General features: G+C 47.6%; 10 protein-coding genes across 10 annotated transcripts; 7 read left to right on the forward strand and 3 right to left on the reverse strand.

The window, feature by feature from the left end:
* Positions 1-1165: 1165 nt before the first annotated feature.
* ONS95_013735 (uncharacterized protein) lies at positions 1166-2588 on the forward strand (the record flags this gene model as incomplete). Its single annotated transcript, XM_058507377.1, has 2 exons — positions 1166-2236; positions 2304-2588. The coding sequence occupies 2 exons, from the start codon at positions 1166-1168 to the stop codon at positions 2586-2588; spliced, it is 1356 nt and encodes a 451-aa protein (XP_058356546.1).
* Positions 2589-4083: 1495 nt separating this feature from the next.
* Positions 4084-5269, reverse strand: FPR2_2 (Peptidyl-prolyl cis-trans isomerase fpr2). Its single transcript, XM_058507378.1, has 3 exons — positions 4658-5269; positions 4489-4604; positions 4084-4433 (listed from the first exon to the last, which is right to left on the reverse strand). Exons 1-3 carry the CDS (start codon positions 5206-5208, stop codon positions 4213-4215), a joined length of 888 nt encoding a protein of 295 aa, XP_058356547.1. The 5' UTR covers positions 5209-5269; the 3' UTR covers positions 4084-4212.
* Positions 5270-6271: 1002 nt separating this feature from the next.
* On the forward strand, positions 6272-6684 carry ONS95_013737 (uncharacterized protein; the record flags this gene model as incomplete). The annotated part of the gene is made up of 2 exons (XM_058507379.1): positions 6272-6461; positions 6512-6684. The coding sequence occupies 2 exons, from the start codon at positions 6272-6274 to the stop codon at positions 6682-6684; spliced, it is 363 nt and encodes a 120-aa protein (XP_058356548.1).
* Positions 6685-9329: 2645 nt separating this feature from the next.
* On the reverse strand, positions 9330-10134 carry HHT1_2 (histone H3.1). Its single transcript, XM_058507380.1, has 3 exons — positions 9878-10134; positions 9636-9818; positions 9330-9533 (listed from the first exon to the last, which is right to left on the reverse strand). The coding sequence occupies exons 1-3, from the start codon at positions 9984-9986 to the stop codon at positions 9418-9420; spliced, it is 408 nt and encodes a 135-aa protein (XP_058356549.1). The 5' UTR covers positions 9987-10134; the 3' UTR covers positions 9330-9417.
* A 1566-nt stretch (positions 10135-11700) lies between these two features.
* On the forward strand, positions 11701-12381 carry ONS95_013739 (uncharacterized protein; the record flags this gene model as incomplete). Its single annotated transcript, XM_058507381.1, has 1 exon — positions 11701-12381. One exon carries the CDS (start codon positions 11701-11703, stop codon positions 12211-12213), a length of 513 nt encoding a protein of 170 aa, XP_058356550.1. The 3' UTR covers positions 12214-12381.
* A 590-nt stretch (positions 12382-12971) lies between these two features.
* Positions 12972-13927, forward strand: ONS95_013740 (uncharacterized protein; the record flags this gene model as incomplete). The annotated part of the gene is made up of 2 exons (XM_058507382.1): positions 12972-13062; positions 13131-13927. The coding sequence occupies 2 exons, from the start codon at positions 12972-12974 to the stop codon at positions 13925-13927; spliced, it is 888 nt and encodes a 295-aa protein (XP_058356551.1).
* Positions 13928-13957: 30 nt separating this feature from the next.
* On the forward strand, positions 13958-14257 carry ONS95_013741 (uncharacterized protein; the record flags this gene model as incomplete). The annotated part of the gene is made up of 1 exon (XM_058507383.1): positions 13958-14257. The coding sequence occupies one exon, from the start codon at positions 13958-13960 to the stop codon at positions 14255-14257; it is 300 nt and encodes a 99-aa protein (XP_058356552.1).
* Positions 14258-15114: 857 nt separating this feature from the next.
* ONS95_013742 (uncharacterized protein) lies at positions 15115-19497 on the forward strand (the record flags this gene model as incomplete). The annotated part of the gene is made up of 2 exons (XM_058507384.1): positions 15115-15233; positions 15821-19497. 2 exons carry the CDS (start codon positions 15115-15117, stop codon positions 19014-19016), a joined length of 3315 nt encoding a protein of 1104 aa, XP_058356553.1. The 3' UTR covers positions 19017-19497.
* A 604-nt stretch (positions 19498-20101) lies between these two features.
* ONS95_013743 (uncharacterized protein) lies at positions 20102-22698 on the forward strand. Its single transcript, XM_058507385.1, has 5 exons — positions 20102-20389; positions 20449-20893; positions 20940-21343; positions 21391-21602; positions 21655-22698. The coding sequence occupies exons 2-5, from the start codon at positions 20751-20753 to the stop codon at positions 22447-22449; spliced, it is 1554 nt and encodes a 517-aa protein (XP_058356554.1). The 5' UTR covers positions 20102-20389; positions 20449-20750; the 3' UTR covers positions 22450-22698.
* A 595-nt stretch (positions 22699-23293) lies between these two features.
* Positions 23294-23816, reverse strand: ONS95_013744 (uncharacterized protein; the record flags this gene model as incomplete). Its single annotated transcript, XM_058507386.1, has 3 exons — positions 23294-23426; positions 23545-23683; positions 23747-23816. The coding sequence occupies 3 exons, from the start codon at positions 23814-23816 to the stop codon at positions 23294-23296; spliced, it is 342 nt and encodes a 113-aa protein (XP_058356555.1).
* Between the last annotated feature and the right edge of the window lie 31 nt (positions 23817-23847).

Raw genomic sequence — 23847 nt, forward strand, 5'->3', positions numbered from 1 at the left:
CCAACATATACCTGCCGTCGTCTTCTGTCCGGATACACCCTGATCGATTATACCCGGGACGCCTGTGCGCACGAGAAATGTGAGGACTGTATTAAGATCACAGAGACGAGATGGAAAGAGAGATTTCCTTACTGAGTTACGGTCTAGCTCGAAGTATAGAAGTGGAAGTGGGCTGAGTCGAAGCTCGGTTATGGAATCTTGCGGGCGAGGATAACAAACAGGGTTTTAAACTTGGGATGTCGCTGGTCGAACACTTTTCATTGCTGGACGATAAGTGCGGAAATAATATGAATTTAGACTGAGGTGGCTGGCTCATGAGGTTTGAGGCTATAGGCTTCAGGAAATGGAAGTCAGAGGCGAAAATAGGAAGCTGCTGGTCGGTTAAGTGATATGCGTAAGCGCTTGCTCTTGTTACCCGTGCTGGATATGTATATTTTCTACTCAGGCGAGAGAATAATGTGTTATTTCTGACAACAATAGATCCTTCTCAAGCCTCAACTGTTTCTTGTAGTCTTGTATCATCTATCTCGAAACCATCCTAGAACTGTATTACTTCAAAGGGTTTCAGAATTTCAATAAATACAATGTCACCGATATCGAACCGATTATCACTGACTCCATGCCATCAGCGGAAATAACATAAAAACGTTGGAATCTTATTTTAATGCGCAAAACCTACGCAAAATTAGGCTGTTTAGTCTGAGGACCTTACTTTACCTCGAACTCGATGGATTCCAACTTTACTTTACTCAGCCCAACGCAGCTAGACCCAGAGCGACTCAAAATCGAATAGCGCATGTGGTTGTTTTCTTTATTCACTCCAGAAACGACTCAAAATTGCCTCACAGGCCGGATCACAGACCCATGAATTTGTGACGGCCTCGAGTTGATACCAGGATGGAAGTGAATTCCGTCAGCAATTCGCTTCGAATGTCGCGAACTTGTCGATTTACATCCAATATGATCGCAACGGCGTCCTATTCACTAGTCGAGTCGATTCGAGGCAACCACAGCGACTCAACCTCGCTGTCGCTTCGACCTGATCTGTCATATGAGACCTTGAACTCGATCCAAAAGTCGAACTCGAACTCGAACTCGGATGCGTTGACATCAACAAACACCTACCGAACAACTCACTCTCGATCTCGCACAACGGTTGCTCACCATGATACTGTCACAACAATCCCTCACGCGCTCCCAATGTCTTCATCTCCCAAACAATCGCAATCATGGCCTCCGTCGTACCCAGACCCCCAGGCTTAGCATTGCACCACAGCCACCCAGTCACTACCAGTGTGACAGTGTCTTTCTTCAACCTTACAGCACCAGCACCAGTCAGAGGGTGAACATTGCACCGCAGTTACCCAGTCATTACCAGCGTGACAGCGTTGCCGTCCAACCATGTAGCTCCAACAACAGTCTTAGACATAGCTTTGCACCAAGCTTCCATTCAACAACTCGAACAGAGTCACATCCACAATCCCCATCACTAACTCATCCCCTCTTTCTCGAAGATATCTCAGATCATGAGCCACTGCTCGACCCCGGTCCCAATCCAGAGGACGAGGTTAGTCGATGGTCGTCAGACTCTGATGATGATGATAGTGCCTTGCTTTTCATACCCAAGTCATTCGTCAAGAGCAAGACTCTGAGCCAGCTACAGCTTCCAAGGCGCGTTTCGAGTTGGATTGGCGGTATTACGTCGTCGATGAAGAAAAGATTCGGGTGGGGAGAAAAGGGCAAAGAGTCAACGGAGGAGGAGAATGAGTCGCCGGACAGTGGGCTGAGTCAAGAAGAAGAGCGCGAGGAGCAGCAGTCAGAAGTGAGTCCGGAAGACCAAGAGCAGGAAGAAAAGAAGCATCCAGGTCTCACAGCGCACAGCACAGAAAGTCCCGAATCCTTAAACAAAGACCAACCACCTACCACAAAATCAATATTCAAAAAGCACACTTCACTATCCTCATTCTTCTCAATGAAATCAACTTCCAGCTCCTCCACCATCAAGCCCAAAGCCACTTCCTCAACAATAAATACCACAACCACACAGTCCTCATCGTCGTCCATGGCCTCAACGAGATCTTCTTCCTCAACAATCAAGCCAAGCAGGGCTGTTTCGCCATCCGAGACGGTTGTATGCACCTCACAGCGTAGCGGCAAGATTGCAGACCAAACCCTATCAGCAAAAAAGAAGGTCGCAACTCCAGGTAAGAATGATGGTGTTTGGATATGCTGCTTGGTAAGTACCACACTATTTCAGTTCTCTTGAACACTACAGCCGACAAGAACTAACGACTCTCTCACAGTGCAGAAAATGGTCCTTCGATGCACATCCAGTGTGTGGTAAATGCCGCAAAACCGGCTCCAAGAAAGTCGAGTTTTTCCCTTGCCGTCATGAAAAATGCGGTCGTTGCGAGCAATTTACTGAATTGTGCCGAGAAAAGTACGGAAAGCGAGGATGTGTTGGTCTGGAGGCTAATTTGCTACTCATGCTGGAAAAGTTTGTTGGTGACATCGATGTGCCAGTCGCTGGTGATATGAGAATGGATGAGAAAGAAGGAGGGGATAGTAGAATTGGTGGTTGGATATAAAGCTTTGGAGGGAATGATTGGAAAAGGGAGGTTGGATGCAGATGAAGGGATAATTACAAGGGAACGGATATTTAAAGCCAGGAATCGCTCTTGGATATTGAATTCACGGCTTTGTCCATCCCAGAGGATCTAAAGGCATCAGGAGAAGAGACGTTGGCCATCGTCAAGAAAGAAGTCGTCGCTGTAGGTAGTTTCATTAGAAGTGATGCCTTCGCACCTGCTGATGGACATCTAGCGAGGGGAGCACTGATAGCGCCACCCCACCTCCTCCTCTCCTCCTGCCATGCCCCCTAAAAGTATAAATTATGCAAGGTATTGTTTATCTGCTCTTCATCAAAGTAGAAACGATTCAGATGTCATCGCGCAACTCCGCGCTGCCATTTTCATTCTAGTTAAGCACAGTGGAGAGAAGGAGGGCACCAGGTAGATAGCTACTCGAGTATCACCTCCAGAGCTCTGATTCTAGGATGAAATGGGAATCACTCTACCATCATTTTCTCTTCTATCGTCAATTCGAAAGTTGCTCACATTTTCCAGTTACGGTATATTATCATGCGGGACAGGAGCAGAAGAGCCGAATTCGAAGTCAACAGACCTGGACAGGCACGTTGAACTTAATACACGAACTCCGATATCTTCAACAAAAGTAGCACTGTTACTCGAACTGCACTTCTTGTAGTGACTCTTTAATGCCCGCCATATCTCACATACCCACCGGACTCTTTCCCATAATTATTCGCAGCAGATCTCAGGCCTCAGCCTCCAATTTCCGAAAGTTCTTACTGGGTGAATGGATAAGTCCGCTCCTCACTCCCAGAGGAGCAAGCACGTATGAGCCGTTTTTGAGTGGTGGGTAAGTTATTATAATACACAGTAAGGGGCCTACCGCTGGACCATGAATATACCATGACAACGATCAAGACACTGCACTCCTTTCTAGCAGGAGAGTAGGCCATTATCCCATGCCAGACAATAGCACAGTAGGTGGCTCTGACTTGCCGAGACTCGGCACTCCCTTTCATGTACCTTATTTGTTTCCGGTGCTCTTCTTGTTCGCTTTGCTTGTTTGGGCGCGGGGCAGTGTATTGCTGGCAGTCCTTCTCTTGCTATCGAAGGCTTTTGTACTGTCGCCGTACAGCTTGTGTCGGTAGGTCAGAAGTTGCGAGTGACTGGGCGAATACAATTCAAATATGGGACAAATAAGTTCGTATTTGTTATATCTGCGGTGTTTGAACAGGACGCCATCTGGCTGTGGCGCCGAGAAGGAATTCGCATTCTTCCTCAGGTAGATCGCTGCTGTTTCTATGTCTTCTGTTCTCATACTTCCACAACCAAGTGCAAATGTACGTTGGTATACCTCCCCAAGAGGGAGCAAGAACGTATCGATTCACTCCGGAGACTCACTCAACGTCCAAAGATGACTGTTGGCGTGCGGAACGCAAGCCAGCCCGGATTATGCCAAAACAATTCATTGCCGTGTATTTACGTGCACAATATGTACGGATCTCCACACCCAAAAAGCCATCCAGCTTTACCCTAGTATGTGACTGACCCAGAGTATCATGCCATATCATACCCGACATCCACCCCTGTCCTCATAACCCATACTGCTCAACAACTAAATTCATAGCTCGTTGTGCTCCTGGCCGTCACCATCAGTGTCAGCAACGACGACCTTAACAGCCTCAGCAGCATCAGCTACCTTGCTCTTGATAGCTTCCTTCACACCTTCAGTAGCGCTGTCCACGACACTCTCTGCCGTCTCCTTGGCCTTCTCGACCTTCTTCTCCACGATGCTCGCAGGTGCCTCGACGCCATCAATGCCCATCAATTCGGTCTCGAAGACTATTCCACGTTTAGTACAGCGACCGATTTCCTTTTGGAGAGTTGAGAGACGTACTCAGTGTGCTATCTGCGGGAATAGGTCCCATGTTTCTGCTTCCGTAGCCAAACTCGGGTGGGATTGTGAGTGTGCGCTTCTCGCCGATGCACATATCCAAGAGGTTGTCATCCCATCTGTTTCAAGTCAGTACTTGCCTTTGTCCTGCGAATCTGCAGAGCTAACATACCCCTTGATAACCTGTCCCTGACCCACGGTGAAGCTCAAAGGCTGGCCCCGCTTGTAGCTGGCATCGAATTCCGATCCATCAGACTGTAATGTGCCCTTGTAGTGTACGGAGATCTTGTCACCACGCTTGGTCTTTCGGTCGCACTCAACGGCACGGGTAACTTCGATTTCGACCTCGGCGGCAAAGACGCTGGTGGCGACTGTGGCCAAAGCGGCGAGAGTAAGGAGACGCATTGTGTATTGAGGAAGTGGTCTGTTGTGTTGTGAGTTGAGGTGGACAAAAGAGGGGAAGAAGAGCGGTTCGAGGTTTGGAGAATTCGACGTGCCTTTTGATGGGGTTTTGGACACGTTGGAATTCGGATGACGGATTTGACAGGACAGAAATCCTTGTTCCTGGGTGATGGCGGCTATTAATTGGCTCAATTGGTTCAAAGGCGTGAACGAATGCAATTGATGCGGATCTGGAGACGTAGCTTGAACAAGGATGAGGGATGGGTGGATGAGATGCCCAGCCAACGTGGGGAAGCTCTTGAAGGAGTTTAGCGTGGGCATCGGCAGAAACGACCTTCTTTTCCAACCTCCCCTCCTCTTTTTACTCCTTTGCCATCATCACACACCGACGGGAACAGGTCAGCGACATCAACACACACCGCAAGCGTCCGAGCACTTCTCTCACCGAGGACATTTGCTAAAAATCAATTGTCACGAGAATAAGAGCACCCTGTTGATCAGGCTGAGCCAATGATTGTTCTATTTCCAGCTGTGGGCCCAAGGCTGACAACACCACCAATTGGGCTGGCTTCCTTTCCAACCGGTCAGCAGTATCTTTCAGCTGGCCCAGCTTCCATCGTGCCCTTTCTTTCCAGGCACCCACCGTCCACGTCTTGAGCAGTCTTGTCTGCCACCGTCTCTTCGTTTGACCTTCAAGTCCAAATCAACCAGCGGGGGATGCGTGCGGCCTTATGAGTTCTCTCCGGGTCGGACGAAGGAGCAAGTTAGCCCTAAACAATGCCTTGTTGTCAGCCTCTCTTTCAGCCCTTGCTTTGCCGCAGTCCACACAGCCCGAATAATGTATCCTCCTCCCCCATAAGCCACTCTCAACGGTTTCCCATGGCTCTATTTGATCCGGCTCCGGCGTTGCACTTTTGCAAACACGCGTCCCCGGCTACAGCCACTTACGCGGCAAGAGTCCTGAAAAAACAGCTTAAGCAGGAAGTCCCTGAACGCGTTCGCGTTGTCGCTTTCTCCTTTTTCTTTTTCCGGTCACGAAAGTGCTCACCGAGCTCCAGCGAGAATGAGTCAACTAGTATTGGCTTGGTCAGGAGAGGCAAATTGGCGCACTATAGAGTGATAGGGCTTCTAGCAGTGGCGCTGCTCTTGGTAGCAAGAAACCACGCATTTGCCTCGGGAGAAAAGCCTGCCATGACAGGTAGGTTTTAGTGTTGGGGGCGAGCTCTGAATCTTATAAGTATTATCTCCTTCTTCCCAATCTTCTCCCTGAATCTTAACTTGTAGTCCTTCCACTCGATCACGATCTGTCACGCCTCACTTTTGCCCTGTCACAAGAAGCAATCAACTCTATCCGACCTAAATACAAACCGAGTCCCCTCTCAGAATGTCATACTACGGAGATTCTCGAAGCCATTACACCCAAAAGCCTACGACTATCATACAATCTCGAGGGTCCTCGGTCGAATCCCGCGCTTCTTCTGGTCGATCCTCTACAGACGGGTATTATACATCGAGTAGGACCACAATGGCAAATGCTGTTACCGTTGTCGAGAAGCAGAGAGTTCCGGACAATGGTTTGTTCCGATGTCATACCACATCTTGTGCAACGACTAACAAAGGATAGACCGCAATGCTATTACAACAAAGATCAACGGCAAAGTCAAGGTCATTCAACACGAGAAGGGAATATACGATCCAGCAGCACCACTATCCGACTCGGCAAACTCCGAGGACTACAGACGAACGCAAGAGCGGAGGGAACAACAAAGACGCAAGGATGAAAAGAGAAGGGCATAAGGGGCATATCCATCAGACAAAGGGCATTCTTCATGTCAGGGCATACAAGCGATTGGGTTTATCGTTGGCCCTGACAAGCGCGAGGCTGTTTAGTGTCAGGGGTGCATCGCTTGACCCCACTTTGCCGCCTTGCAGTATGCCAATGCTGTTTGCGGCATTTATTTTCCGGGACTTTGGGTGTAAGCATGACTGTCTTTGGGCCTTGATTTCAAGAGGCTGTGTATGCCGGACTTTTTCCTTGTCTCTTGGTGAGGCATTCTTGTGGCCTTCTCGGTCGGATGGTTAGGGGGATGGCACTTCTTTGGAGACTGGATGGACGGATCGAGAATAAGCCTGATGAGTGAGGCTGTCTTTTCCCTCCACCCTTCGGCTTGCTGGCGCACTTGTATTTTAGCCTGTAGGAAGGACAACAATCGTAGCATTAGATAGTTGAAAGCAATAGATAGATACCCTTTTTATTACCTACACTTCCACTCTCATGGTCATCATGCTGCTTCTCTGCTCTTGACACGACCTCCTCAACCCGATCCCGGAATCAGGCCATTTCTGATCACGTTACACGCTCCCTCCCCTGTCCTGTGCCTTACATAAATGCCCTCACGCATCACTGCAGCCTCACCTACCGCATCAGCCGAGCCGCCGGATTGTCCGCTGCAGCACATTAGGTAACCAAGCAGGTGCTGTGTCTCTGACGCTGAAGCTGCATCTTCTGCGGCTGCTGTACTGTCTGATTGATTTGCTGACTCGCTCAACCAGCCAGACTTGTGTTACAGCAGCCACTAATCTTCGTGTTGGAGATCGATAGAGACGCGAGTAATTGATGATGAGCGGTGATTTGACAACAGCAGATCCAGCTCGCAACAGCGGCAGTAGCAGGCTCTTGTCAATTTGATCTTGGCCTTGATTTCTCAGCTGATAAGTCTAATGGAGATTTGGGTATAGTTTTGCTTGCCAGATTTTGATCTAGGGTTTAAGCTGTGGTATCACCAATTAGATGCAAAGACAATATCACTACTTGCCTTATTTTTTGATTCTGGTATTTTTTTGGTATTTCTGCTCTGGATTAGGTGTAATGGTGGGGGATTTTATACTCCTGGTGAACAACTTGGTTTTGCAGTACTGTACAGATGGCGAAAAGCAATATGTTAGCGGTAAATGCTGCTAGATGCGACTGAAAGACATCATTGAAGTGGAGGTGAAATGTTGGAGTAACATGCTTTAGAACGAGGTGGGACGAGAGGAAAAGGTAGGTTTCGATGCAGCGTTCAGTCAATCAAAATATCTTTCTTCTTCTGCTTCTTCCTGGTTGATAGAAACATATCAGATGGTGTAAAAGCTAGATTCAATATACCTGTCATGAAGAAATCTAGACGGTTTACAGACCACACATCATGTGGAGTAATGTTTGTCAGAGATGATTGTACTTGTGTCCAGCTATGGAAGTGGTAAACGTGGACACTTCTAGGTTTCTCTTACGGTCAAGAACGCAGGCATTGTACTTGTTTCGGAATAGCTTTCAAGTAGATGATTGCTTGTGTTTTGGGGGTAGCTGTGTTCGAGCAACTCGTGGGGAATGATGGTGAGTTGGGGAATGGCAACAATGTGTTTCGGATTTTGATCGCCATCCAGGAGAGAAAGTTGGTTTAGTCATAGAAAATAAAAAAAACGGCGTACAGTACATTCTCAATCGAAAAATTCGGGCCTTTCTGGGGGCAAATTCCCTGAGTTGAAGTTGGATCACAATTCCAGCTGGAGCCATGTGAACTTCTGCATTTCCAGGTGCAAGGTATGATGATATGAATTTTGCGTGTCTCCGGGGTTTATATGTGTCTGAGGTGCTTGCAGGAAGCGGAAGGAACAGAATGTGAAACTGAAAATTGACAGTGAATAACAGGCTATGGAACATTCAGAATATTAGTGCTTTCATGGCGTTAGGATTAATCACTATTTTTGAGATCGAGCAGAGTTGATCATTTCACTATTTGAGACAAAATCACTACCTGAGCTTACAGCTATATAAAACGATGGGTAGGGGAAACACAACCAGTTGTACATCCCAGAAATGACCTGCGGACTTTAAGAATGTGTTTCCTGGAAGCGGAGGTTGAAAGTGAAATATGAAGGAGGAATCGATCTTTTGGCATCTGGCTTCACAATATTGTTACCTGTTAATTATTGGAATAATTCTTTGAAGCGGGTGGGGTAGTTGCTTGTCACATACGAAGAATATCCAAACCCAAAGTGACGATTGATGACCGCAACGGCCAAGATGACAACAAACAGCAGCAGCTTTGACAAAACATTATGCCAATGAGGGAGGTTCGAGACATCAAGGTTAAAAAACTCGATGACATGGTTTTGGAACGACCCCAAATCTAGACTTCTTGTCTGGAGTTGAAAGTTTTTCCCGATAGTGATGGACCTTCGGGGGAAGCTCTTTCGATTCCTTTTTGTGACCTAGAGGCCAGGTCTGAGAGGAGCTGAACCTATATAAATATGTGTAAAGTCCCGCGGGTCAGTAAACCAGAGTGGAGGGGCTTTCTCTTTTTTCCAAGAACTAAATGGTAGTCACATTTGAATTTCCCGTTCTTGGACTCAGTATGAAGTGGGAACTGTGAGCTTCAAAGGTCTGTAAAAGCAGCTCATTGTATTTTCTTGTCTAAAATCGCCACGTTCAGTAAACAAGCATTTATCTGAAACACCCGTGGTGGGAAAATAGAAGAAGAAATTGGATCATCCCTGCGCCTCATGAGCTGCATCTCGTCCATACTTCATGACAAACTGAGCGACCTCCATATCTCTTGCCTGGACCGTGAATCTGTGGTTCTTGATAGCTTCGAGGTTCGCATCTACAGATATCAGTGAGCCTTTGAATAATCTTCATGCAGCGTCTCCAAGGATTTTAGAAATATAGATGACGTATCAGACTAAATGGCAAAGACAGCACATACCTTGAAAGATCATGACCAGCCACGCCTCAGCTCCCTTCTGAAGCGCCTCAATTGCTGTCGACGACAGTCTTGTATCAATTTTGAGTTCACTGAAGATCTCATGAGCGAGGTGAGCGAATAATTCTTGGCGGATTATAAGATCATCTGAATCGCCTTCGTTGTCGTCGCCTGGGAGCGTGGGAGCTGCAAGGAGAGTTAGGAAACAGTCGTGAGCAGATGAGGAGTAGAAACTGTGTAAATACCTGAAGTTCCACTCCCCTCATCCTTCGGATCATCTTGGGCCAATTGACGCTCAGAATGACTGGTGTTAGTCTCCTTGGGTCGAAAAGTAAGGTTGTTGTGAGAGTTCATGCTTGAGCTTGTTGCTTGATCGGCAATGATGGAAACTGGTGAGGTTTGTAGTAAATGCCTTTGCTGTCCTCCATCTTGGAGCTTGGGAGTCGTAGGCTGGCTCGTGAAGCTTTAGGCTCTTCCTTTGCAACTTACTTGGGGTTGCGAGATCCTGCGATGTGGAGCCAGCGATGGTGGAGATCAGGATGGTGTCCATGAGAAAGTAAACAGATTAGGCGAGACGCTAAGGTCTTGCGCCAAGACTTGCTTTTTGTTGACATTACCCCTCCTTTCACGTGATACCTTAGAGATCATCTCATCTCAATCCGAGCATCAATGAAGACTTCTGCATTCTCAAAGCTGGTCGCTGTACCGAATCCCCCAGAAATTATCTGGGAAATAATCTGGGACTATGACTTCCAATCTCACAACAGATCTTCGTCATCACTTGGCGCTGATCACTGGTGCAAGTGGCGGAATTGGTAAAGCAACATGCCTGGCTCTTGCTTCGTTGGGCTGTTCCATAGCAGTTCACTACCACTCCTCGGAAGACAAAGCAACTGCCGTTGTAAAGGATCTCAAAGACAAAGGTGTTCGAGCTGAAGCATTCAAAGCAGACCTCACAAAGTATGACGAGGTATGCTCATTACCCCGCACTTCACCCCGCATTCTCTCTCAATATTTCATTCTGTGAAACAAAGACTCGCTAACTGTCACCAGGTCCGGAACCTGCACGCTGCTATTGTTTCGTCGATGGGACATCCTACTATTCTCTTCAATAATGCAGGGCTCCTTCTAAAATCTGGCATCAAGAAGATCACCGATATCTCCATCGACGAATTCGAGCATACATGGAAAGCTAATTGCGGAAGTGCATTTCTGTTGACGCAACTTTGTCTACCTCAGATGGAAAAAACTGGATGGGGGAGGGTTATTTTTTGTAGTAGTGTGGCAGGATTCAGTGGTGGGGTTGTTGGACCGCATTACGCGTGAGTTTCCTTTGATTACCTGCTTGATTTACAATGATTCTTGTGGATAACATCACTAATATAAGAATTAGTTCATCCAAGTCAGCGCTCCATGGTCTGGTACACTGGCTTGCTGGGGCTTATGCTACTTCTAGAGTCACGATTAACGGAGTTGCTCCTGCTCTAATTCAAGAAACGACGATGCTACCAGGAAATAACGAAGAACTAGCCAAAAGTAAGTCTTCTGTTGTTCTGTTTGTGGATTTGAAGCTAATGTTAAATAGGAATTCCGATCGGAAGACTCGGTTTTCCCGATGAAGTTGCCGAGACTGTGTTGTGGATGGTGAAGACTGGATATGTCACAAACAAGGTTATTGCAGTCGATGGTGGTTACTTCGTACAATAAGTTCTCTTAGCGACCGTGACTTCTGTGTGCTTTGAAGAAGATTTTATTAGTTCTAGTCTTTGTTGTCTCTTGTTTTAAGGTACAATGGGATTGTTACGCCTCATTCGTGGGATTTGACTTATTCGGCATGCCAAGTTTCTTTATACTCTGCGTCAAATTCAGCGAGCATAGTTGACTCCAGTCGCGACCGAATACCATCTAGAATACTGTTGCTGTTGTGCATCTCTGTTTTCAAGTTCAACGTATGCTTGCTTTGCGGAACAGATACCTCAAGTTACATTAAAATTACCCTCTCCTCCATCCCAATCTCGTCTTCAACATTTGCAAACCAAGACTAACAGCCATGCAGATTCAAACCACAATGTTGAGCTTTGTGCTCGATCTCAGCACTCTCGGCCTCTGCAGCCCACCTCACAGCCTCACGTCCCCAGTCATCAGACATGAGGGGCATGAGGAGGATCCCCAATCGGATCTCCACTCTGTGATCGTCTCGAAGACCACTCTCGAGACCATCCGTCATTCTGTATCATCTGGATGCTTCTTCACTATGACTTTCGAGGGCAATCTCATGACACACTCGAAACCTTGTTCTGTCAGGAGTATCCATATTTCCCGTACTGCCATCTCGAAAGTCCAGGCTGCTGTGACGGCGAGACCCACGGGCATGTGCACCAAGACGTTTATTCAGGACGGAACGGCATACTTTAGAGCCGTCACGAGCTTGCATACTGATGGAATGTTCGGCACGAGTGCAGTGAATTCAGAGATGCCCATCGCTCCCACCTCGTGCGGCACGCAGGAGCGTACACTTCAGATAACCACCATAACTTTCACGCTCGGAGCTAGTCCCACGAAAATTAGCAGTTTAGAATGATCTCGACAGACTCTGTGTGATCGTGGCGAGTCCCCCGAAAGGAAATGGCAACAAAGAAACGAAACTGTGGAGACAATCAGACTAGAAAACGCATCAGCTCATTCTTTGTACATGGAACTGCGAGTCGCTCCTGCAGACAGATCGATAGAACCCGCACATCAATGAAATCAAAACCTTTTATCTCTCATATACAGTGATTTCAAATAGTAAAGCAGTTGTATACCCAGGTAATTTCATCAACTTTTCCTCCGTCTTTGACACAATGCAGACGGGTCATGCGTCGCCTTCTATTTGCAGCATCACTTGAAATTTTCACACATAATTGGACACTCGAGTCAAATGAATCATTTCCAGGGAGTGTGTCATGAGGGAACGTTTTCAATGCTGAACATGTCAAATGGAAGCCTATTTTCGTGCGGTAATTTTACCTTTGATCTGGTGCGTAATCGCACTTTACTATTTTGTCGACTGCTAGTCTGTGAATGCATTCCAAAATCGCAGAAAAGGAATTTATTTATCAATGACTCTTCAAAGCACGGCTAGTTTTCCTATTATGGTGAATCTATTCAATGAAATTACCGATGTCGCCCAGTCCACATCTAAATAAACCCTGTTTGCTTTGCAACGCCTCGACCCAACACAACCTCAAGTCCTTCGAGTTTGTCATCCACAAAGCCAGCTTCGATCACAATAACTTACAATCAACCCCTTCTCACATCGCTCTGTCACTTCAGCAAAGACCTCAAAGTACAGCAAGCATGTTGTCAAGCTATCTTGCAACATTTCTCACCCTCCTCACTCTGTTCGGCTTCTCGAACGCCTTCCAGTATGATGTTACCTGTGACCATGGTGCGTAATCTCTCCCCCCTGCGCGTCTCTCTTTCTTATACTTGAGATGCATTACTGACCAGATCCAGGCATGACCGCCTCCCAGTGCACCGCCGCATATGGTACATATTGCACCGCTCGAGGCCTTCTGATGAAGCAAGGACCATCTACCGACTGCACAACTAACAGAACTCCAGAACCAAACGGCGGTGTGTACTGCTACTGCAAATTCCACTACGTCGCATCCGAAAAGACTACCGGCAAGTTCGACCCAACTGAGATTCTGCAGCAGCGAGAAGAGGCCGACATCCAGGCTATTTCACTTCCAACTCCTACATTTGATCCAAATGAGATCCTTCAGTGGACTCGTGATGTTGAGAAGAGGAATGAGGCCGCTTTACCTTTGCCAACACCAAATTTTGACCCAACTGAGATTCTCCAATGGACTCGCGACATCAAGGAGCGAGCCGATGCCGTCGTTCAGTCTCACCCTTTGGCTCGACCAACATTCAACCCTACAGAGATCCTTCAGTGGACTCGTGATGTTGAGGAGAGACATGATGCCGCTGCTCCTCTCCCAACTCCCACCTTTGATCCAAACGAGATTCTCCAGTGGACTCGTGACGTTGAGAAGAGAGCAGACCCAGTCGATGACACCCTTCCCCTCCCAACTCCTACTTTCGATCCCAACGAAATCCTCCAATGGACCCGAGACCTAAACGAGAGAGCCGTTGCTGTTGTTCAATCTCACCCGCTTGCAAGACCAACATTCAACCCCAATGAGATCCTGCAATGGACCCACAACGTCAAGAAGCGCGCAGATGCCGTCGACCAAGGCTACCCACTTCCAACTCCCACCTTCGACCCAACTGAGATTCTACAATGAACTCGCGATATCAAGGATACTCAGGATAAGATGGAGATTCGTGCTGGTCATGTTGAGAACGCTAGACAACTGTCAAGTGCGGTCAGCAGTGTCAAGAGCAGCTTGGAGGGCGCTTTGAGCACTGCACTAGGTCTCACATCGACATCTATGGCATCACCCTCTAAGCCTACGACTTCAATGATGTCAACCACTTCCAAGGCCTCCTCGGTTTCGCCAACCTCCACAGTTACCCCTGTCTTGCCACCCAAGAGCGGAGCTGCTGGTAGAGAGGTTACCAGCGTCTTAGGTTTGCTTGGAGCTCTTGCTGCTGGATTCGCTGCTGCTTTGTAAAGCGGCACATGATGAATTCAGAGATTTGGTCTTGGGATGTCGAGATGCTGGTATAGTTTAGATTAGACTGGCGTTGAGCTTTCTTAGACTTTAGTCGCTTGGTGGGCAACATGATGGCGATGACACTAGAAAATAGATTTGGTATTATTGACAAATGTCCCAAAAGTGTTGAGACCAATTGCACCTATTGACTTGAAAGCTATCTACTATAATTCATTGTGCTAGCCCCGTCTCGCCGCTGGTGAGTCGTAACTTGATCTTTCAGGCCGAGCACGCCAAATTCGGACTTCCTTCTTTCTACAGGAGTGTCTGGAGTACTTCGTTTAGTGCCTGTAGTTATTGGATTAGTTTCATTGGACACCAGACAGAGTCCTTGAAGGCTCACAGTGCTGTCCAGCCAAGATACCTTTACGTCCCTTTGGGAAACATTATTACATTGTCCCCCTTTCTTCAAGTCATTCCAAAGCACTCATGGATTTGGATTGAAAGTCATGCATGCACTGTGCGACATCTCCTTCAAATGCTACAGGGTGTCTCAGGTCTGAATGTATCTGATGTTCCCAAGGGTTCCCCGTGTCTGTAGCAGAACATCAATATCTGAAAGGCTAGGATATGCCAGACAATACCTCAAGCTCTCATGAGCGACACATACTCTTGGACAAGTCATTAGGCAGCCTCAATAATATTTGGACAACCAATGAACGTATTCTTAATTTGTGAATCTGCTCTTTCTGCGACAACAATCTCTTTACGGTCTTTCTGATCCCTCGTCAGGCTGCGCTTAGCCAGTAATGGCTAGTGTATTGGATAGATTTAAACCAGAGAACCTGGTCATATAGCGTGACCATCGCTTAACTATGCCGCTAGTCTGCAGCCAGAGTCTACCTCCTTCACTTTGTCTCCCGACCTTTATAGATTTTCCTTCCTCCTCAAGCTGCAGCATCTTTTTATTGCTTCCCTCTGTTGCTTGGATCCCGTAAGTATCCACCCTTCCTTCTTAACTCCTCGATATCACATACAAATTATCATCATCTCCTCCTTCTGCGATTTCTCGCGGTGTTATTATTCTCCCACGGCGCGTCGATTGACATTGCGATCGGTGGCCTCCCTTCAATCTCGAGAACCTTGAGCTCATGAGATCTCTGCAACCTCATCTGCAAATCCCAAGTCCGCCCATTGTAAGCCCCCTGGCATTCAACGTGTCCAGTTCGTTGTCGAGTGGCAATTTGTTCATCTTCCCCTCTCCTACCAGATCTCGCGTTGGGCTGTCAAGGACAGCCGATCTCAATCGATTCCTCTTCCATAGAAAATCATTAGCAAGTCAAATAGTCTCCTATTCTCCTCCTCAAAGCCCTTAAGTGTCTTCTGCCATCCGCGGAACGTCCTCCTTGGAGATTGGAGTGCGACCCACCGATCTTCGCGCACTCCAACATCACAACACCACAACACTCCAACACCGCAACACCACAACATCACAACATCACAACATCACAACATCACAACATCACAACATCACAATATTAAAACATTACAATGATCATTTGCTAATATCTCCCAAAATAGAAAATCCAAAAGAAGAAAAGCTATCGTGACAAACACGAAGATGAGCAGTGCGCCGAATCCTGGAGGCCCCCCCTTTGGGCAAGGCCGTGGTCGTGGTAGTGGTCGTGGTCGTGGTCGTGGTAGTTGGCGTGGTGGTCGTCGTGGGCGGGGAGGCCCAGTCGACCAAAGCAGCTTTGCCTCTGGATCAGCTTCAAACAAACCCTATGGCTTGCGTCAGCAACCAGAAAACAATGCAACCCTCGCTCAAGAGGTCGTTGAAGATATGGACAACCAATCTTCATCTCGTCTTCGCTCTGGCTCGGTGAATCAACAGAAGAAACTACCCTCATCCGCCTTTGGCCCAGGAACCGATAACCCCCACCTTCGCAATGCGTCAGTTCGTCCTCTGATCGGTAATCACGACCCATCATTCTCAGATATCGCCAACATCGGCCTGGAAGGTTCAGCCACTGCACGAAATCAACAACAGCCCAACCAGGTCCAGAATGATCCCTCGACAGGACTCTTTGGTACCCTGGACGTTGCCAAGAGTAACAACAAGGTTGTTGGCAGAACTAGGCATGGTCATGACAAGCGTAACCCCCTCCTCAAGACTGGTCAGGGCGTTAAGAAAGCAAGCAAGTCGAAGGCAAAGCACGGCTTCAGTAAAGGAGAGCGCCATCACATACAAACATCATTCAGCATGTTCTCGACCGACGATATCCACTTCAATCCTAGTGTGCGTAGAGGCGCCAATCTTGCCGAGATCAATTTGGTTAATGGTATGACCAAGGAACAAATTACCCCCAAGGCAGCCGAGGATTTACTTGTTCTTGACTACTACAATGGTGAACCTCGACAGACCGGTGACTACCCGACGCACACGCACATGCCCAAGCTCAGACAGCTTACCCAAGCAGTTGTGTTCGTCTCTGGTATCAACATACTTGGCGCGATGGAGAGCACTCTCGTAAAGAAAATGAACTTGAAATATCATTTCAGCAGTCAAAATCCAGCCGTTGTTTTGAGCCAAGTGAATGGTGAAGACAAGACTCAGCCATTGCCTTTCAACACTTCAGTTCCTATCCACCGAGAACACATGACGCCTTTTCATATCAACAATGAGAAGGTCATCACTTGGCGTAAGATTGTCAACTTGGCAGCATCCATGCAGGAGCAGCTCGACATCTTCCAAAACTGGATGGGGACTGATATGAGTAGTAAGCAGCTCGGAGAGATCCAAGACCACTTTACGAAGCTCAACTGCGTTGAAATTGACTGCCTCAATTTCTGTGTCCGCAAGGACTCGGACTTCCATAGCGACTCGGAACTCGGCGAGATCGTTCGGGACTTTGCTCTCAAAGCCAATGTTGTCTTGGTTGTTATGCGTGATCCCCAGGCGGCTGGAGTCAATGCCTGCACTGACAGATTCTTTGACATGATGATGCAAAACTCCTTGGCAGGTGCCTATTGGTTCTACAAAGCACAACTCGACAATGTCAAGATGCAGTGGATCAAAGAACTGCAGAAGATCCAAGATAGTGGCTCTTACACACCCATCACCTTCCCCGGCTGGATGCAAAGCGTCGATCCTCAAACAGGCGATGTTCGCGTTCTCAGCAACACTGCGTATCAGAAATTTGATTCCTTGGAGGACTACCGCTTTCAGTTCTCATTGGCAATCTACCGTGATCACATGCATGCTGCTGTTGCTCACCTTCAGAATTACGGAGAAGGAAAGCCTCATGGGGGTACTATCGTGTCGATAAATCCTACCACACGTAGGTGTCAAATCGACTTCAACATCAAGAACTATGGAGGCCTCGGTAGACCTCCCCTCCCAGCAGATACGATCACCATCCGACTTGTCTCTGCTTCAACCGAGCCTGATGAGCTGAGCGGTGATCATGTCATGGAACACACTCCGGAAGCTATCATCCGCCATCGTCTGAGATCAAGCGAGGTAGGTGGCACAGAGTCGGTCATTCAGACTCAGAATGCGATAGAAAACAACAGCTGGCCTTCGCACGCTTACTCTGCTCCTGCTCCTGTGCAGTACCATTGGAGAGCAAGCCGCTTCGACACTCCTGAGATTGATAATGCCGACTACAGAGCTGCCATCACTCTGGATGATAGCCAACTTAGTCTCTTCACTGAGGGCCAGGACTGCGAGTTCGAGATCTTCACCAAGTCTAGTGACCTCGCTGCAGTCCGTCAAATGAAGGCGATTAGCTTCATCTCGAGACATGTCAATCGCTATGATGAGAACTATGCGCTTCAGTCGATGATCATGGGACGAAAGATCAGATTGCCCCAGCAACCTCTGTTTGAGCTGTGTACTAACGAGCTGCGAAAAGCAGCCGTGAAAGCTTACTTTAAAGCATCGTCTCTGAATCCTCAGCAGAAGGAGGTCATGTATAAGTCTTTCTGGTCTGGTGACTTTCTGACGTTGATCCAAGGTTCACCGGGAACTAGCATGAGTGTTACAAACTCTGTCATTGGCACCATTTCGGTAATTCTGGGCAACAATACCCTTGTCGTGGCTCCTTCAAACAAGACCGTATGGTCTCTGATGAAGAAGCTCATCAAGCAGCGCCAGACCGTTAATGAGCAGCAGCCGGGCATGGCTGACGAGTATAAGCTCATCTACTTTGGTACTCTTCGGCTCACGAAGAGTGAGCTGCAATCAGAGCATGAGCCTTCTCTGGATGATGAATATCACCACTGGTATTGCATTGTCAATACAATCAAGTCCTGGAGAGGCGACATGCGCGTACCTGCTGGCAATGAAGATCAAGAAGCAGCCAGAGTTTGGGTCCAGCAATGGGACAAGATCCAAAGTGGCGGATTGCTGGATGCTGTGGAGCTGGCGAGTTACCTGAGCCTCGGCATGAAGGCTGCACCTAAAGTCTTCCAAGACGAGACACTGCCGATGATTGTCGTCTCCACCTGCAATAACTCGGCTCAACTCGCAGAATGGAAGTTGCAGTTTCCAGTCGTTCTAAACGACGAACACGCATTCTGCAACGAGCCCGACAGCATCATTCCTCTCCAGATGGGCTGCAAAAAGCTCATTGCCACAAGTGATCGTGAGCAGTTGTCGCCAGTTTCACATGCCCTGGGAGCCAGCGAGCAGTTCGATACCTTTAGTTTACCGCCCTTCCGGAGACTGCTGCAGCTGTACGCGGATAAGTGCGTCACGCTGACCATCAATTAGCTCGCGATCATCCTACTCCTCAACTGGTCCCAGTGGTGATGTCAAATCAAAATGTTCTGTCTAGTCTGATACCATCTTGTACTTCCCTCTCTCTGGTAATTTCTGCTTCTGGCCATGGGACGTCAATTACAGACTTGCTACATTCTTCATCCGTGCGTCAAGGAATTATGAGAAGATTTGATGCAATAGCAAACTCGTATTTTGTTATCAGTCTCCTGTCCTAACTTTGACGAATGCCAGGAATTTTCAAAGGCTCTAAAATGAGACCTTGTAGGGTACCTATGGCTCGATTGAATCTCAAAAACAACAATTCCCGTGATCATTTTACGAAGTGTATAGAACGATTCTTCTTCACTGATTTCATATCCAGTGCACCAGTCAATGTTGGTTATCTGAGCTCGGACTGGACGATCATTGTCCACAGCGCGCATCCAGGGCGAGGCGACCTCATAGCTCCATATGCGGACCTCGGGAATCCTGCCAGCCCTTACAAAGAGGCAAGATGTTCCAATCTTATTGTTAGATACAAACAATGTAACACTTTTCACAAAGTCTGGTGTCGAAAATCTTCAGTGGTTTCTAGTGAGCAATCCGCAAGCTTGTCTCTCAGAATAACAAGCCTCCCGCATTCACGGGCCATTCTTTGGGCAAGTCTCGAGGCAGACCTCACCATTGACTGTGCATCGTCCGACCTTTCCATTTACTCTGTTGATAGATTCGATACGTTCTACAAGTACCTACGAATAAACTTCATTCGTGTAAGTTACTACTCGGGAACAATGGCATGTGACTCACCTGGTCAGTTTACTCAAGAATAGTTTACAATTTTATAGCGTTAGCCTCTACGAGTTCTTCTCGCCCCCAGTACCGCTTCCTGATTTGGAACAGCCTGACAGCTTTACAGGAGCAATATCACTTGGTTAACTCGATATCTCACGCTTCATCAAATCACGTGATATAAATCAACATCAAAATGGACCCGGAGAGAGAGGATCTAGCTGAACGGGTGAACAACTATTTGGTCCTTATTGTCTTATCTGCAATAGCGTTCTGAACCGACTTCTCCCAGACTCGGGGGTGGTCCAACGTCGCTCAAGCTCGCGAAACTGCCTTCCTTCTTTCCGAGCAGTCCCCCAAAATTTCACTGCTACGTCCCCGCCTGTAGATCCGCCCTCTCTCGTACAAGGGAGCGAACCCGGTTTTCACTTCATCAGTCTCCACAGGAATGTGAGCATCGCGAAAATCTGGATCTGAGCCTGGCTTGAAGATCCTTGCGGGTAGGTCCGCTGTTTCGGCTAGAGCCGTTCCCTGCAGTAGATCTTTAGGAGAATGGGATCGAGAAGCGATGGCTTCATCTCAGAGCGGATTCAGTCGTACGTTGAAGTCTCAATGATAGAATCAGTTTACAAGAGAAAATTTGACACCTTAAAAGTGGATAACAGAAGAACTGGGCGACGAGAAATGATTCGGAAACCAGATCCTTGTGCCCCCACCAACTCAGCCTTCACTCCACATATATGCGGGGAGTCTTACGGATATGATACCTGATTTGGTGTAGTATTTGACTTCATGCACCACATAAAGAGTGATGATTCGGTCACTAGCTTGATAAGTACATTCTAATGAATATCTTCTGAAGTATCTCCGCAGTCGTTGCTGTGTTCTTGGTACTTATGTTCCAGCCATCCCTCTCTGACTCTTCCCATCATCAAAACTTCTCGTTTTGTATTCAGAATGAATTTCATCTTTAACAGTACAGCACTGCTGGTGGTAATTATCTCCTGGCTTATATATCATGTTGCTCAAGCTATCCACCGCCTGTATTTCAGTCCCATCGCCAAGTTTCCAGGACCGAAATTGGCAGCTGTCAGTTTCTGGTACGACCAAAACTCTCGATATCCTTGCCAAGCTGACAAATTGCAGGTATGAGTTCTACTACGATGTAATTCTCGGCGGACAATACACGTTTGAAATCGGCCGAATGCACGAGAAGTATGGTCCTATCATCCGGATCAACCCATACGAATTACACGTCTCATCTCCGGAGTTCTACGAGAAGTTGTATGCTGGACCTGGCAGGAGGCGTCATCGCTGGGGTTGGATGACTGTTCAATTCGATGTGCCACAATCGATGTTTGGTACAAATGACCACGATCTACATCGTATTCGGAGAGCAGCTGTACATCCGTTCTTCTCTAAGGGTGCAGTACGGAAGCTGCAGCCAATTATTGAGGAGAGGGTTGAGGCTTTGATGGGTCGATTTCGAGGATTTCAAACTTCTGGCGAGCCGATACCTCTTAATTATGCTTTCTCTGCTTATACAAATGGTCTGAGCCTGACAATATTGGTTTGATAAGTGCTAATATTATCTTAGACATTGCTCAAGAATATGCTTTCGCGAGATCAGACCATCGAGTCGATCAGGAGGATTTCGAGCCGACATTCCACGATGCTTCAGTAGCTGGCAGTAGTGGTGGAGCACTTATCAAGCAATATCCTTGGATACTACCTCTGATGAAAGCCCTGCCAGACTCGTCTATGACCTGGCTGGACCCAAACATGAAATCATTTTTTGACTTCCAAGCTGTGAGTTGCCTTCTTGATTTCTTCCTGAGAGTCCCACTGACCTCATGATCAGAGCATCAGGAACCAAATCAAAGAAATGAAGTCCGGTCAGAGAGACGACTCAAAGAATGCAGACCATCGAACAATCTTCTATGAAATGTTAAACAGCAATCTTCCTGAGGAAGAGAAATCAGACGAGCGTCTCGCCCAAGATGGTCAAACCATCGTTGTTGCTGGAACTCTCACGACAGCATGGGCTCTGTGCGTTGCCGTCTACTTTCTCATCGCGCAGCCAGACACTCTCAGAAAACTGAAAGCAGAGTTGCAGACCGCCCTGAAAGGGCCAGCTTCAACAGTCACACTTGCGACCTTGGAGCAACTGCCGTACTTGACAGGCTGCATTCAAGAATCCATTCGACTCAGCTATGGAGTATGCACGCGACTTCAACGAATAGCTCCAGACGAGACTCTAGTCTTCAATGACGGAAATAGAGATTGGTATATACCTCCAGGTACCCCAGTCGGCATGACCAGCGTCCTAGTTCATCATGACGAGTCGGTGTTCCCGAACTCCAGGAAATTCTTGCCGGAGAGGTGGATTGAGAATCCACGTTTGGACAAATATCTTGTCTCTTTCACGAAGGGTACACGATTGTGCATTGGTATCAATTTGGCGTATGCAGAGCTATATCTTGCCATCGCGAGAATTTTCAGGGCTTATGGAAGCCAAGATGTGAGGACCGAGGGAGATGTGGGGTATCTTGAGTTGTTTGAGACCACAGCTGAGGATATGGTGCTCCCGAAAGATGTTTTCATCCCTGTTGGAAGAGAAGGGTCTAAGGGGGTTAGAGTCACGGTGAAGAAGTAACTCTGATGTGATCGTTTATTTTCGCAGTCTTCGCACAGACCCCTTCGCTTGTTGTGTTTACGTTCGAATGCCCCTCTCCTACACGGACATTAGAGGCAATCGGTAAGAAGAATTCAGATGATATTCCGACACTGACTTCTCAACCACTGAGTAAAGGAGCTTACTCTCATCACCGGATTAAAATTCAATACTCCTAGTCCTAAAACTTTAAGAAAATAAAAAAAAGCTGAGGTTTGCAGTGATATGTCATAGTACTGCCCTGTCTAGATTGATGCTGTATTCTTTTCCGTACCGCAATAAGAGAAAACCTAACGCTATACCAAAGCTCAATGCTGCTCATGGTCTCCCTAGAAACCAATTTGGCGACAAAGCTTTTGATTCCATTGTTGGACGATGTCATTGTGGGGCAGTCAATCAAGGACCCTTTGCTCCGCAACAATCAAGAATGCACCCGTATAAGAATGAGCAGCAGTATACCACTCCGCAGCATTGTGTGTTGCATTAATCCTCAGAAAGATCCGCATAAAGGGACACAGCGGGGGCTTAACCATTAGTGAATCGGCGCTTGCTCTTCTCCAAACAGTCTCGGATCGCAGTTCCGAATGCATCCAACGAATAATGATGTGCAGCTGCCACGACACTCCGGAGAATGTCTGCCTGCGCCCGGTTAGGACCCATGGCATCCAAGATCGACTGCATATTCGCCTGCCAAAGCAAAGACAGGTCGTTGAAATGAAGCTCTGGGCGCAGTCGCAGGTCGTACATATTTGACATTTTGTGGCAGTTTGACGGAAAGGACAGGAATGACGATGTAGTGCCCTAATGTTTCATAGCCACTTTCCTTTCAAACCAGAAGTGTGACGGGTGGCTCTTGCGTACTTCCTAACTTGCGAGTCTTCAATTCTGGACTGACAATGACTGCGACGGTGACGTGACGGGGCTCTGGGAAGGAGTCTCTCCAGATCTTGAGTCGGAGCCTACACAGAGGTACGATCAGCAACTCTGTGATGAATGGTTCTCCGAAGTTCACTGGCTAGGGTGGAAGCTATTCCACACACCCAGGGACTCGGTCATGATTTGAAGGTATAGACTCACTCTAGAGGAAGCTTTGGGAATCGGACAAAGCCAGGCGCGTCAGGGCTGGTTTGAGCAATAACGAGATCCGCCTGGGCGCGAGATGTGATTGTGGAGGTCGCCGCTACACGCGCATGGGAAGATCGAAGTCTTGAGCTTACTAGAGTGTTTATCAGGAATTGGATGTTTCGAAGAACGTGAGAGGTGAAAGAGTAAAGCTTACCAGGCTCTAGCCTCGAATTTTCCTTGCCATGTTCCTCGTCAGCCATTGTACTGACTGTCTCGTTCGTCATCGTGCTGGGATGAAGTTGTCAAGTAAGCTTG

Source organism: Cadophora gregata (assembly GCF_030347475.1).
Source record: "Cadophora gregata isolate MNR1 chromosome Unknown scaffold_8, whole genome shotgun sequence".
Classification (NCBI taxonomy): domain Eukaryota; kingdom Fungi; phylum Ascomycota; class Leotiomycetes; order Helotiales; family Ploettnerulaceae; genus Cadophora; species Cadophora gregata.